Source organism: Pristis pectinata, chromosome 10 (assembly GCF_009764475.1).
Source record: "Pristis pectinata isolate sPriPec2 chromosome 10, sPriPec2.1.pri, whole genome shotgun sequence".
Lineage (NCBI taxonomy): Eukaryota > Metazoa > Chordata > Chondrichthyes > Rhinopristiformes > Pristidae > Pristis > Pristis pectinata.
In genome coordinates this window covers 52178559-52190649 of record NC_067414.1, presented here as the reverse complement: position 1 = coordinate 52190649, position 12091 = coordinate 52178559, and the positions used below count along the sequence as shown (strand labels likewise).

Sequence of the window (12091 nt, the reverse complement as noted above, 5' to 3'; positions counted from 1 at the left end):
GTGTGTGTGACAAAGTCCAAAACTCCCAGTTCCGGAATGGTTCTTAAAGTTCAGTTCCGCAAGCCATAAGGTGAAACATGAGCAAGGGCTTCTTCAACAACCACCGTTGTCTGAAGATAAGATGTAGATGTAGAAAAACATAGAGAGAGTACATACGAAATCCAAATGTTCCACGATGGAACCCAAACGACACTTCAGTGTTTACTCGGTAGTGACTTCCTCACCCCGAAAGCATCCGAACCGTGGTCGTCCACACACAAATACCTGTTTCCTTCTACAGGTCAGCAACAAAGTGAACTCCACCGGATTACTTCCAACTTCCATACATGGATTTCAGTGGCAAACACAGTTATTGTTTCTCATCCATCGATAGAGAAAACAAGCAGGCTGGTGTCTCTCTCCCTTCTCTCTCTCTCTCCTTCTTCTTCTAACTTCTTCAACAACGTCATTACGTCCTTTATCTTCTATTGACGTAAGCACGCCCCACACACACATACACACACACACTCTCTATCTTAAAGGGACTTTCACTGAGTCCGTAACAGTGGTGACCCCTTGAATATTAATGGTGGGGGATTTGGCGGTAGAAAGGCCATTGATTGTCAATATGTTGTTGATAGTCACAGAGATTCTGAAACAATTGAAAGGAAATTAAATAATTGTTAAAAATAATTAAAGATGATAAATTTATTATAAACTCATTACATTACTAGATGCATCTAGCACCTTGTCTTACTAACTCATGGAATGTACCTCGACTCAGTTGTGAGTCCAGAGACAGTGCAGGAAAGCAGATACTCACACATCTGATCTGCAGTCTGTTGTTGACTTCCAGAATCAGGTTTATTATCACTGACTTTTATGCTGCGGTGCACAGACACAGGTGAGTGGGACATTTGGCCACGTACCCTTCAGGTTGCTGGCAGTTCTCTTGGACCCTCTAGCTACTGTCACTGTACCCTGGACCACTGATAAAGGAAACACCCCCCAAGCCATGCACGGCACTGATGTCAAAGGCGATAGGTCTCTCCTCATCTCTGGAATTCAAACATTTGTTGATGTTTGTCTCAAGGCTGTGATGAGGTCCGAAGGTGAATGGTCCTGGTGAAAGCCAAACAAGATATCAATGAACAGGTTACTGGAGACTACTTGATAGCATGGACAACGGCATCTAGCATAATTTTGAGTATTAGAGTGGACATTAATTAAAATGAGAACCAGTCTTCATGAAATAATACCTGTTCACAATTTAACTTCAACTGATACATTAAGGCTATTGAAACCAATCATTGGGTGTGGGATATTCTGATTCTGTCCCATTGAAACTTTGCAGGGGAAGACAACAGATGAATGTTCATGTTAGTTGGTGGTCATTGAAAACTTCAGGATGAGATCAGGGAAGGCATTAAGTGGCCATCTCCTGAATTAGCACATTGGTAAATGTGTATCCCTGCTACTCTATGGAAAGTTCAGGACAGGTCTGTTTTGTCACTGAATATTCTGGCTAGTTGTATATTCAGGGAGCCATACCTCAACACTATCACAAAGATTTTGGGTGTCTGGAGTTTGTGCTCAGAAGCTCTCGGACCAGCCACCAGTAATGAATATTCAAAGAGGTTCTGCTAGTTGGGATGTGCTATCATTGTAAGTATGTAATTCTGCAAAGTTACCTGTCTATATCCAAAATGTTAAAGTTATGTAGGTGATTATAGCCATTGAAACTGTAGTTAATCATTTATTGTTATCTTTGTGTTTAAAAAGTATAAAACATTGTGTCGGGAGAGGAGAACTAGATTCTCTCCAGAAGATCTAGATTCTCTCCAGAAGACCTGCTGTTTTGAATAAAGACGTTTATACCTCCCAGTTACAGCTTCCATGTGGCTCAGTTTAATCAGTCACAATAGTACTTAAGAGTAAATTGGCAAATCTAACAAAGGTAAATGATTGGTGTGAATGCAAATACAAAAATCTAATGACAGGCAGGACTCTCTGGCTGATAGAATTAGAAGAGATAGCAAAAGGCTTTTCTTTTTGCAGAAGGGCATCAGTCTTTGTAGCAAACTGCTAGCCTGAAGAGTAAGTGTAGATTTACTGTAGACATTCAAAAGGACATTGCGCATCAGATTGTGTACCTCACAGTCACTGTGGTCTCCTGGGATTTTTTTTGATTGCCTCTGTAAATCAGAGAGTAATCTCAGACTTTATATTTCCCCTATTGACAAAAGGTTTTAGAAGTGAATTGTTTATTGGTTCTCCAGATTTTATGTAGCCATTGGGATTGGTTTGGTGGGAATAGGGGGAGGGGGGACAGGTGGGGGAGGGATAGTGGTTGGGGAGAGGGTCAGCTACGCCATGAACATTTACTGGCCTGTCTCCTCCAGTCCAGCAACTTTATATATCTTTGTAAGCATTTCTACTTTCATTTTTCAGTTGACCAATTCTTCTGCTGAAGTGGCAAAGAACTTTTCCAGTCTTCTTCAGGAGTTGTCTACTGCCTCACAAAATGAAAACATCACCACCCCTGGAAATGTACAAGCTGTTGTAACCATCCTGAAGATATTTTCAGAAACAAACACAACTGTTAACGAAACAGATTTGGGGGTAAGAACAAGCATCTGCCAGGGAAAGTCCCGAGCCCTTTTCTGCATCATGTCTTTTTCGTATAAAACGGTTTAGCAAGGTGAACAGCAAGGGTGCAGTTTGTAGAATTATACTCCCTCCTCTGTAACATATCTGGGGAATGAGTGATGAAGTCGATCTTTCACCTCAGTAACCCAGCTCAAACCCACAGGCCAGTTGATGCAAGAATCTGGGTTTGGGTTTGTATTAATCTAGGTTAGGGCATCAGTTAATATACAGCACACATGCCCAGAAATTGAACCACCTTTCTCTGGCATGTAAAGCCAGCACAATGTTAGGCCCTGAAGGCCAATGAGATTACCTTCAAATAAACATGAAACAGAAGAAAGCTGTGTTTGAAATGGTCCAGGGTGTTTTACAACCAAAATCATGCACTAAATGGGACATGTGCATTTCCTAATAGTTTAGCCCATTGTGTGCAGCAGTCACAGAAGGGTATCAGCATTTAAAGGCTCATGCAGCAACAACACACACCTTGGCAACCTTGGAAGAGACAGAGGCTTCAGAGCGAGGGAGGCAGCCTGTAGATTTAATGAGGGAGACCTGGACTTTTTCATCAGTGAGAAAAATATCGGGAGGGGAATCCTATGCAGAGCGAGCCCAGAGATCCACCAAGGCCACCACGTGAAGAACCTGGTAGTTGATGGGTGGCTGTCTCCTCTGGTGTGTAAATCCCCACTCACTTCCTCAAGAAATGTTAGGGAGAGCTGCACAGAAATAAAGCAGTTATATTGACAGATTTCAGCAATGGGATCAGGGATTCTTTCATCAAAGTGTTCTGATCTTTGCAGGTAGTCCTGCGAAAAGTAATATGAGGGATGTGCCACCTGGGCTCCCTTAGGCTGATTACTGATGAACTGTGTTGGTGTTAAAGGCAGTGAATGGCTTTGTGGACTATGATTATGCATTGCCCCTTTGCTAAGACTTTCCCTGTCAGGGAGCTCTTTATTGCCCGTGTAGTTAATGTCTCCCTCCTGTGCTCTGCTGGAACATCTCCCTGTACATGCTCCTGCTCCTCTGCCTATGCCTCATGCCCCGTCAGGATTTTGTTCTGTGTGCTGCCCTTCCTCTGGCTCTTTTGCAATGTTCAGGTTGTGCAGCACGGTGGTGTAGCGGTTAGTGTAGCGCTTAGCGTAGCACTTTACAGCGCCGGCGACTCGGGTTCAAATCCGGCTGCTGTCTGTAAGGAGTTTGTACGTTCTCCCTGTGTCTGCGTGGGTTTCCTCCAGGGGCTACGGTTACCTCCCACATTCCAAAGACGTACAGGTTAGGAAGTTGTGGGCGTGCTATGTTGGCGCCGGAAGCATGGCGACACTTGCTGGCTGCCCCCAGAACACTCTATGCAAAAGATGTATTTCACTGTATGTTTCGGTGTACATGTGACTAATAAAGATATCTTATCTTATACACGAGAAAACAAGAGCAGGAGTAGGCCACCAGGGCCCTCAAGCCTGCCCTGCTTTTCAATATGATCACGGCTGATCTCTGCTGGCCTCAACTCCTCTTCTGTGCCAAGTCCCCATAATCTTCAATTCTTTGATCTTTCAAATATTTATCTATCTTCACCTACCTATTTATCTCTTTCTAGCCTCTACCGTCCATGGGGGCAGAGAATTCCAGAGATTCACTGCCCCCTGAGAGAAGAAATTTCTATATTTCTAAGTTTTAAATGACTGGCCCCTTACTTGTAATTATACAGCACACAACGATGTCATCTCTTCTCCCAGCGGGTATATCCTGCAGGGTGCCCCTGGACTGCTATCGGCATTGGAATTTCATTCAGAGGGCCAATGGCATTTTGCACATTGATCCGGATAATTCTCATTGCCGTGACATTCAGCTGCTGTGGTGGGACTGTGAAGTGGTGTCAGGAACCACGGAGGTAGAAGGTAGCCCTTGAATGGCAGAATGAAGACATTACGATCTTGCCATATGGGACGTAGCATTTACCATCAGGAAAATCCAATGATGAACCACGACCGCCTGCACAATTGGGAGTGGAAAGCTTTGTTAATGTGAGAAAGGTCTGGATTTTTAAAGCCCTTATTGGGACATGAGTGTATTCAATGATGCCTGGCTGATCCATGCTGGCCTCATCTCCTCTTCTGTGCCAGGTCCCCATAACTCCTCCTTCACTTGTGAAAACCCAACAATATCCCATGCACAAGGTTCCACCTGTTCTTCACTGGTATCAAAGTGGATGAAATCATCTCTGTGTGAGCACAGTGCCTGATGCACTAGTGAGCAACAGATTGAGAGACAAGGCAGAGATTTGGAGCAGCTGTTTGGAAAGAGCCTGTGATGGGGAGGATGGGAATCAATGTGACCTTGAGCCCTGTGAAGCGAACAGTGCAGGTAGCTGAGTGTAGTTAATGGTCATAACTCAGCATTTCATGTATCTCAGTGATGACAGACTGAGAAGACTTGTGAATAAATTGTTCATTGAAAAGATCCAATGTGGTGAATCTCTGGAATTCTCTACTCCAGAGTGTTCTGGAGACGAGGTCATTGTGGGTATTTAAAGAGGAATTTGATAATCTTTTGAAAAATCAAGGAATTGAGGGCTATGGGGAACTGGCACAAAAGAGGAAGTGATGCCTTGAATTGCAGGGCAGGCATGAGAGACCAAGTGGCCTATACCTGCTCCTATTTTGGTATGTCCTTGTGGAGGTAGGATGTGGTGTCTTTGAAGATGGTGGAAGTAGGCTCTTTGCATATGGGCTTGTCTTTGCCTCCTGCCCTGAGGCCCTCAACCAATTCTGCAAGACTAATCATTCCAATGATGTTTCCTCCAGTAAGAGGGTGCTGCCTTCAGTGTCTATCTTATAACAGTGGGAATTTTATGCCTTGGATTAAGAATTAACTCCAGTTCTTTTTCGGCATAAATTACCAGCTCTGTTCCTTAAGGAATGGTGTTGGACACTGCACCTTGCATTTGTGTTTGTAAATCACCTTGAAAGTGATGTTTATAGTCATAGTGAGTAGGTCTGTTAACAATATCGAAATTTGTGCAAGGGTTAGAATGAAATGTCTTGTAATCTGTATGATGGGAGAATAAGTGAAACAGTAGCATTGCAGTAACTTAACAGTAGCATTAAGTACAAAATAATGTACGTTGATAGGCCCAGCATAGAATGCAGCTATCCATTGAAATGAAGCACTACATGAAACAGATGAAAAAGTAGATGATCTATGTGCACAGGTCACATCCAGAGAATCCATAGGCAGAATAAACAGGATATTGAATGGTATTTATAGAACCATTAAACACTTGTCAAGAATTACAGGTTTTGTAATTCTTGACAAGTATTTAATGGTTCTATAAATACCATTCTGGGACACATTGCGTAGCTTTGGTCACCTTACATGGTTGAAGGTATAATAGTTCCAGTTAAGATTCAGAAAAGAGCTACAAGACTAATGCAAAGCCCATAACAATTGACAAATTTGGCAATTTAACAATTAGGGAGGACTTGGCTCAGGCACTTGCCCTTTCCAGAAAGAGAAGGAGGAAGCTGTTCTTTTCCCAGAGAGTCCCAAGAGGCTGGAATGCGTTGCTAGCTTGGGTTGTCTCTTTGCAGGCCTTCAAAGTTCTTGGCTGAGGCAGAAATCACATTGTGGGGAAAAAATGGGGATTTCCAGTTCTTGTACACAGAGCAAGTATGACATTCTGGAGTGGCTTTGATCATCTAGGGAGGTGGGGGAAGAATTTTTCCAAATTTTCATTTTACTTTACTGGCCCCGGCTTTTTCTTGTTCTGTGTCTCCAAAGAGATTCTGTGGCTGGGTGGGGGAGGGGTGAGACTGTTTGTTGTTAAAATTCTAGTCAATTTGCTTCAGTCATTTCTTGAATGCTTGTATGTTCAAGTCTTTATCTTTGTCCATTTTGTTTCAAAAATGTGACTTGTTTTGAATTGCATTTCACTGTTTTATTAATAAAGTATTCCTTTGTGTTTTTCAGAATTTCTTGCAAATTGTAAGCTCCGTGATTTCTACCAACTCAATAGAAACGTGGAGAATTCTCTCTAGCACAACGCCTGAAACGAACCCCAGTTCTCAATTATTACAATCAGTGGAGATATTTAGTAGTCGTCTCAATCTGACAAAGGGCACTTTAGAAATTAAACAAACAAATCTTAAACTCAGTGCTACTAAAATTATTAGCCCTAAAAATCTCTCTCCCATTAATGTAACCTTTGATAATTTTACCATTGAAGGCTATAACAATTTATCTGCTAATTTATTTATTTCTGCTGATGAACTAGAAAATGCTGAAAATAGTGTAGTTGTCACAATTGCATATCCAACATGGATTGATATTTTACCCAATAATACAAACTTTGGTGAAAATTTCTTAATTAATGGTCTTGTTGTGACAATAACATTAAGTACTAAGAAATCAATTGAAATAGATATGACCTTCTCACCAAGAGACCCCACACTTGATTTTAACACTGCCAAGTGCGCATTTTGGAACTTTACTGGTAATGGTATATGGAATGACAGAGGTTGTACACCTATCCTTGATGGAGAAAACATCATTTGCAAATGTGTGCATTTAACATCCTTTTCAATTTTAATGTCCTCTAAAGAAGAGGAGAACAAAGTTTTGGATTATATCACCCAAATTGGAGTTGCCGTTTCTCTAGGAAGCTTACTAATAACCATAATTATAGAAGCAGTAGTATGGAAGCATGTGACCAAGAATAAAACATCACATACTCGCCATGTTGCAATTCTGAACATTGCTATAAACCTGCTGATAGCAGATGTGTGGTTCATCGTGGCTTCCTCTATAAAACCAGAATCAGGAGCTTGTGTGGCTGCAACTTTTTTCATCCATGTTTTCTATCTCGCCTTATTTTTTTGGATGTTTACCCTTGGCATTCTACTTGTGTACCATCTGTTTTTCCTTTTCCATGGTCTCAGCAAGTCTGCTTTGATGGGAATCTCATTTGGTATTGGCTATCTGTGTCCAGTAATAATCTCAGTAATCACAATTGGAGTTACCTATCCACAAGACAGTTACATAAGAAAAGGTGCCTGTTGGCTTGGTTGGAGGGATAAATATCCAATACTTGCTTTTATTTTGCCGGCTCTGGTTATCATCGCAAGCAACATTATCGTTCTAGTTATGGTCATATTTAAGGTCCTACGACCAACAATTGGAGACAGGCCTAGAGGCCACAACGAGGAGAAAGAAACATTCAAACAAATCGTGAGGAGCGTTGTAGTGCTAACCCCGATCCTTGGACTCACGTGGGCCTTTGGAATACCGACCTTCCAAGAGAACTCCCATATTGCTTTCCATTATATATTTACAATTCTCAATGCTTTTCAGGTATGTATTATAAATGAGCTATAACCTTTGATATATAACTGCATAGTTATAAGTATGTAGTATGATCCATGTAAAACAATCAAGATCAACTAAGTATGTGCCATAGGTTCAATACAATGGATACTTCGATAAAAATCTGCATGACAGTTTCTATGTGAAAGCAACTAAAGCCCAACACATTGATGAGCCCAGCAGAGTAGGCATCATGGGAAAATTAGTTTTCCTGACAGCCCATTCTTCATGATGTCACTGAAATAGGATATCACTGAAATATTAACTCTGTTTCTTTTTCAACAGAAGCTGCTTGACTTAAGTGTTTCCAGCACTTTATGATTTTATTTCTGATTTCCAGCATCTGCAGTTTTTTTGATTTTCATGTCATTATTCCACATGGGGCTTCTTTGAATTGTGCCTTCAACATTGCCAGGGCATCTCAACATGCATCATGTGGAGCAATGCCATACTTTTTAAGGTGTAACCACAGTTGTAATAAAGACCAAAGAGCTATAGATAATATTAGATAAAAGCACTGGAACAGCTCATGGCCTGGACCATTAAACGAGAGGGACAAATCTGAATCCCAACATGGCAACTGGAGAAGTTAAATTCAAGAAAATAAAAATTAATCTAACATAAGGAGTAACCTAGCACCATAAAACCACTGGACTGTTGTAAAAAACTGACTGGTTCACTAATATCCTTCTGAGAAGGAAATCTTGTTCTTCACTCCATATCAGTAATATGTAATTGGTTTATTGTGGTCACATGTACTGAGATACAGTGAAAAGCTTTTGTTTGCATGCCATCCGTATGGATCATTCCACACAATATATAGAGGTAGTACAAAAGGAAAAGAAAACAGAATGCAGAATATAGTGTTAGAGTCACAGAGAAAGTGCAGTGCAGGTTGACAAACAAACTGCAAGGACACAATGAAGTAGATTGACACTAGATGCACCAATTAGGGATGGACCTTAGTGTTAGCATTGCTAGTATATCCTTATCCTATAAGCAAATAAAAAACTGCTCTGTGGAATTAAGTGCCCAATCCTCTGTGGTTTGTCGATCTCCCACCTGACCATTTCCAAACCCAATCTGTGACTTCCAGTTGCAGCCTTACTCAGGTGGCTTTCTTTCATGGCATATTCAGCTTTTCAATATGGCTGGCTGCAGCATGGCAAACTGAATGCTATATTCTTCAGACTTCCCAGCTACTGGGAAGTAAACTAAACCTTCACCATCTCCCCACTCTGGCCCTTCACCACCCTGTTGTAGGTATTGGGGCCATAGAACACTGTTTAACTCTTGTCCAGTGCAGAGCAGTGCTTTTAGCAGGATGTCAAGGCCTTGGGGAATGTGGAGAATTAATTTACCAAAATAGTGTTGAGAATGAGGGCCTTCGGTTATATGGAGAGACTGGAAAAATGGGTATTATTTTTCCTAGAAGAGAGGGAAAATTAAAGGGACTTTAATAGAGGTTTTTTTTACAGAGAAGACAAGACATAATTGTTTCCAGTAACACCAAGACTTTAGGTAATTGTTATAATTTGGAATGCTGTATCTGAAAGGGCAACAGAAGCATATTCACTGATAACTTGCAAAGGAGATTTGGATAAATTCTTTAAAAGGAAAGAAATAGCTGTCCAAGGACTGGAAGGCTGGACTGCGGAGGAACTCTTTTGGAGAGCTGCCATAAACATAATGGCATAAATACACTCTTCCAGTGCTGTAACCATCTAAGGATATATCCAGGGCAAAGGTCTTCAAGTCATGTTTTTGTTCAAGGAGATATAAATTGTTGGGGTTTGTAGAAAGTAGAGATACATTACAATCATAATCTTTAACAGCACAGAAGGGAAACAAAGGGTCTTCTTACTGCATTCTCTGAGCATTTCACCTCATTATCGGCCCCTATCTTTTCCTCATATAACCTTCTTTCTCAATCGCTTAGCTAATCATTTCTTAAAAATAGAGGAATAATATGAATCCCTGGGAGATGGGGGAGGGGGGGAAGGAAGATAGATGGTGAGTGATTGATAAATGAAAAATGAAAACATTTATTCCCAGTTTTAACAAAGGCAGTTTGTGGGATTGAATAGGGTGACCAATGAGGTCCACGAGTTAGTTGCTCAAGAAAACTTTTGAGGGTAAGTGCCTCCAATTTAACTTTTAGTTCTAACAGCTGCAGATTGGTTTCTATGAACTCAGGAGCTGAAGGAAGGAATATCTCAAAGAGATTCACAAGCACAGAATCAAAACTTAATACCAAGCTACAGAAGATGATTGTAAATATAGGCGACCAAAACTTTGGTCAAAGTGGGGAGACAAGAGACTGAAGATGCTGGAATCTGGAGCAACAAACAAAATGCTGGAGGAACTCAGCAGATCAAGCAGCATCTGTGGAGGGAAATGGACAGTTGACATGCCAGGTCGAGACCTTTCATCAGGACAGGTTAAAGTGATTGCTTTCAATAATAGTCTTAAATTTAAGGAGAGAGAGAGAGACAGAAAGTTTTCAGGAGGGAATTATAGAACTTATGGCCCAGGTAATTAAAAATGTGGCTGTAATGGTGCACAAGAAGCTGGTATCTGAAGAGAGCAGAGAGCTCAGGGGGATGTAGGGCCAGAGGAGGTTGCAGAGGAAACTCTATGGAAACACTTGTAAACAGATGAGGAGTTTAATCTTTCTGATCACTCTCTGTAAAATAAGTGTGTGGATTTTAAGTGGATCAGGATGGTCTGGGTTCTGAGTGGGCCTAGATCATGTGACAGAATGGAACTCTTCAGACCTTTCAGCATTCTAAGAGGAGAGTTGTGATAGCAATGAGCTTGGACGTCACTGGTTGGAAAAAACATCAGCTTTTAAAACTTACGTTAACCTGAGTAAACTATTTGGCAGGTCAACATTTAATGAAATGTTACAAAATGTTTGAAAGTTTTTAAAGATCTATTTGTTAACTGCTGAAAAATATTTTCCATTTCTAGGGTTTCTTTATTTTGGTCTTTGGAACATGCTTGGATAAAAAGGTGAGCTACTGTATATCTGTTACTTTCACCAGTTTTCCTGCCATTTTTTTTCACCTCACCTAATAAGATGCTTTGTTCTGCTGCTAACACAGGTGCGAGAAGCCCTATTGAAGAAGTTCTCATTGACAGGATTTTCTTCCCGAACAAAGGTAAGGCTGTTAAGAAAAAATACACATAGCAGATTCTGAAAAAGAAAAGATCTATTTATGTTTAGGAATTTGGAGAAAGGTGGTTAAAGGTGAGGTCAGAAAGATGAGTTTGGCATTGGTTTCTCATGGAAGGTGGAGAATTAGAGAGGTGGAGAGACCTGATGTTCCTAGTGCTAATGAGAAAGAAAAGAGTCAAGGGAATACAGAGAAAGGGTAGGGACAGGAGATAGAAAGGGATTCAAGACTTGAACACGATGAAAAATGTTTCCAAGGCAGAGCAGTGAGGAGGAGGGGCCTGCATGGGCTACCCACCCATCGCACCAACTCCACCTGCCCCGTCAACAATCATTGAGCATGTTAATGATGTGTGACAATGTGTAATATGGTGAATGTGCCTCTCCATGAATGGTCAAATTTCAATTAATGTTCTCACTCCTGCCCTGAGTTGTGGAAAAATTCAGGCCCCAGAGAGTTGTGAGGAATCGACATTGACTCCCTGGTGTATATGTAACAATATGAAGACGGAACTGAATAGTTCACTGTACAGGTTGTCATTAAAACAGCCATCAAAATTAATGTAAAATTAATTGGTGTTTAGGTTTACATCAATCTTCAGATTTTCAAGAAATATATTTAGTTTTGCACTTCGTTTCTTTTTGTGGTGCAGGTTTTAAACAAGTCCACAGAAACATTAGGTTATTTTTGGATCCAATTAGAATAGTTTGTGGTTATTGCCCTTTATTGCAAGGTGTGGCAGGGACGGGGTGAGCACCAGGGTGACGAAGTCTTGCTAAAACTGTGACACCACACCCAGGCTACTGTCAGCAGTTTTGGTTCCTTATCCAAGGTTATACTTTCCTTGGAAGCAGCAAATGTTTTCTGGTTTGATTCCTGTCATCCTAAATGAAAGTTATGGGCCTATGAGACCAAAAGGA

The 12091-nt window shown here is 41.1% G+C and overlaps 1 protein-coding gene across 2 annotated transcripts in view; it reads left to right on the top strand.

Moving 5' to 3' along the window:
* Positions 1–12091, top strand: part of LOC127575466 (adhesion G protein-coupled receptor F5-like) — a 64638-nt gene that overhangs the window by 46502 nt on the left and 6045 nt on the right. For both annotated transcript variants that reach the window (XM_052025361.1, XM_052025362.1), the window contains 4 exons: positions 2431–2601; positions 6601–7980; positions 10966–11007; positions 11100–11156. In XM_052025361.1, coding sequence (XP_051881321.1) covers positions 2431–2601; positions 6601–7980; positions 10966–11007; positions 11100–11156 — 1650 coding nt within the window. The remainder of the gene's footprint in view (positions 1–2430; positions 2602–6600; positions 7981–10965; positions 11008–11099; positions 11157–12091) is intronic.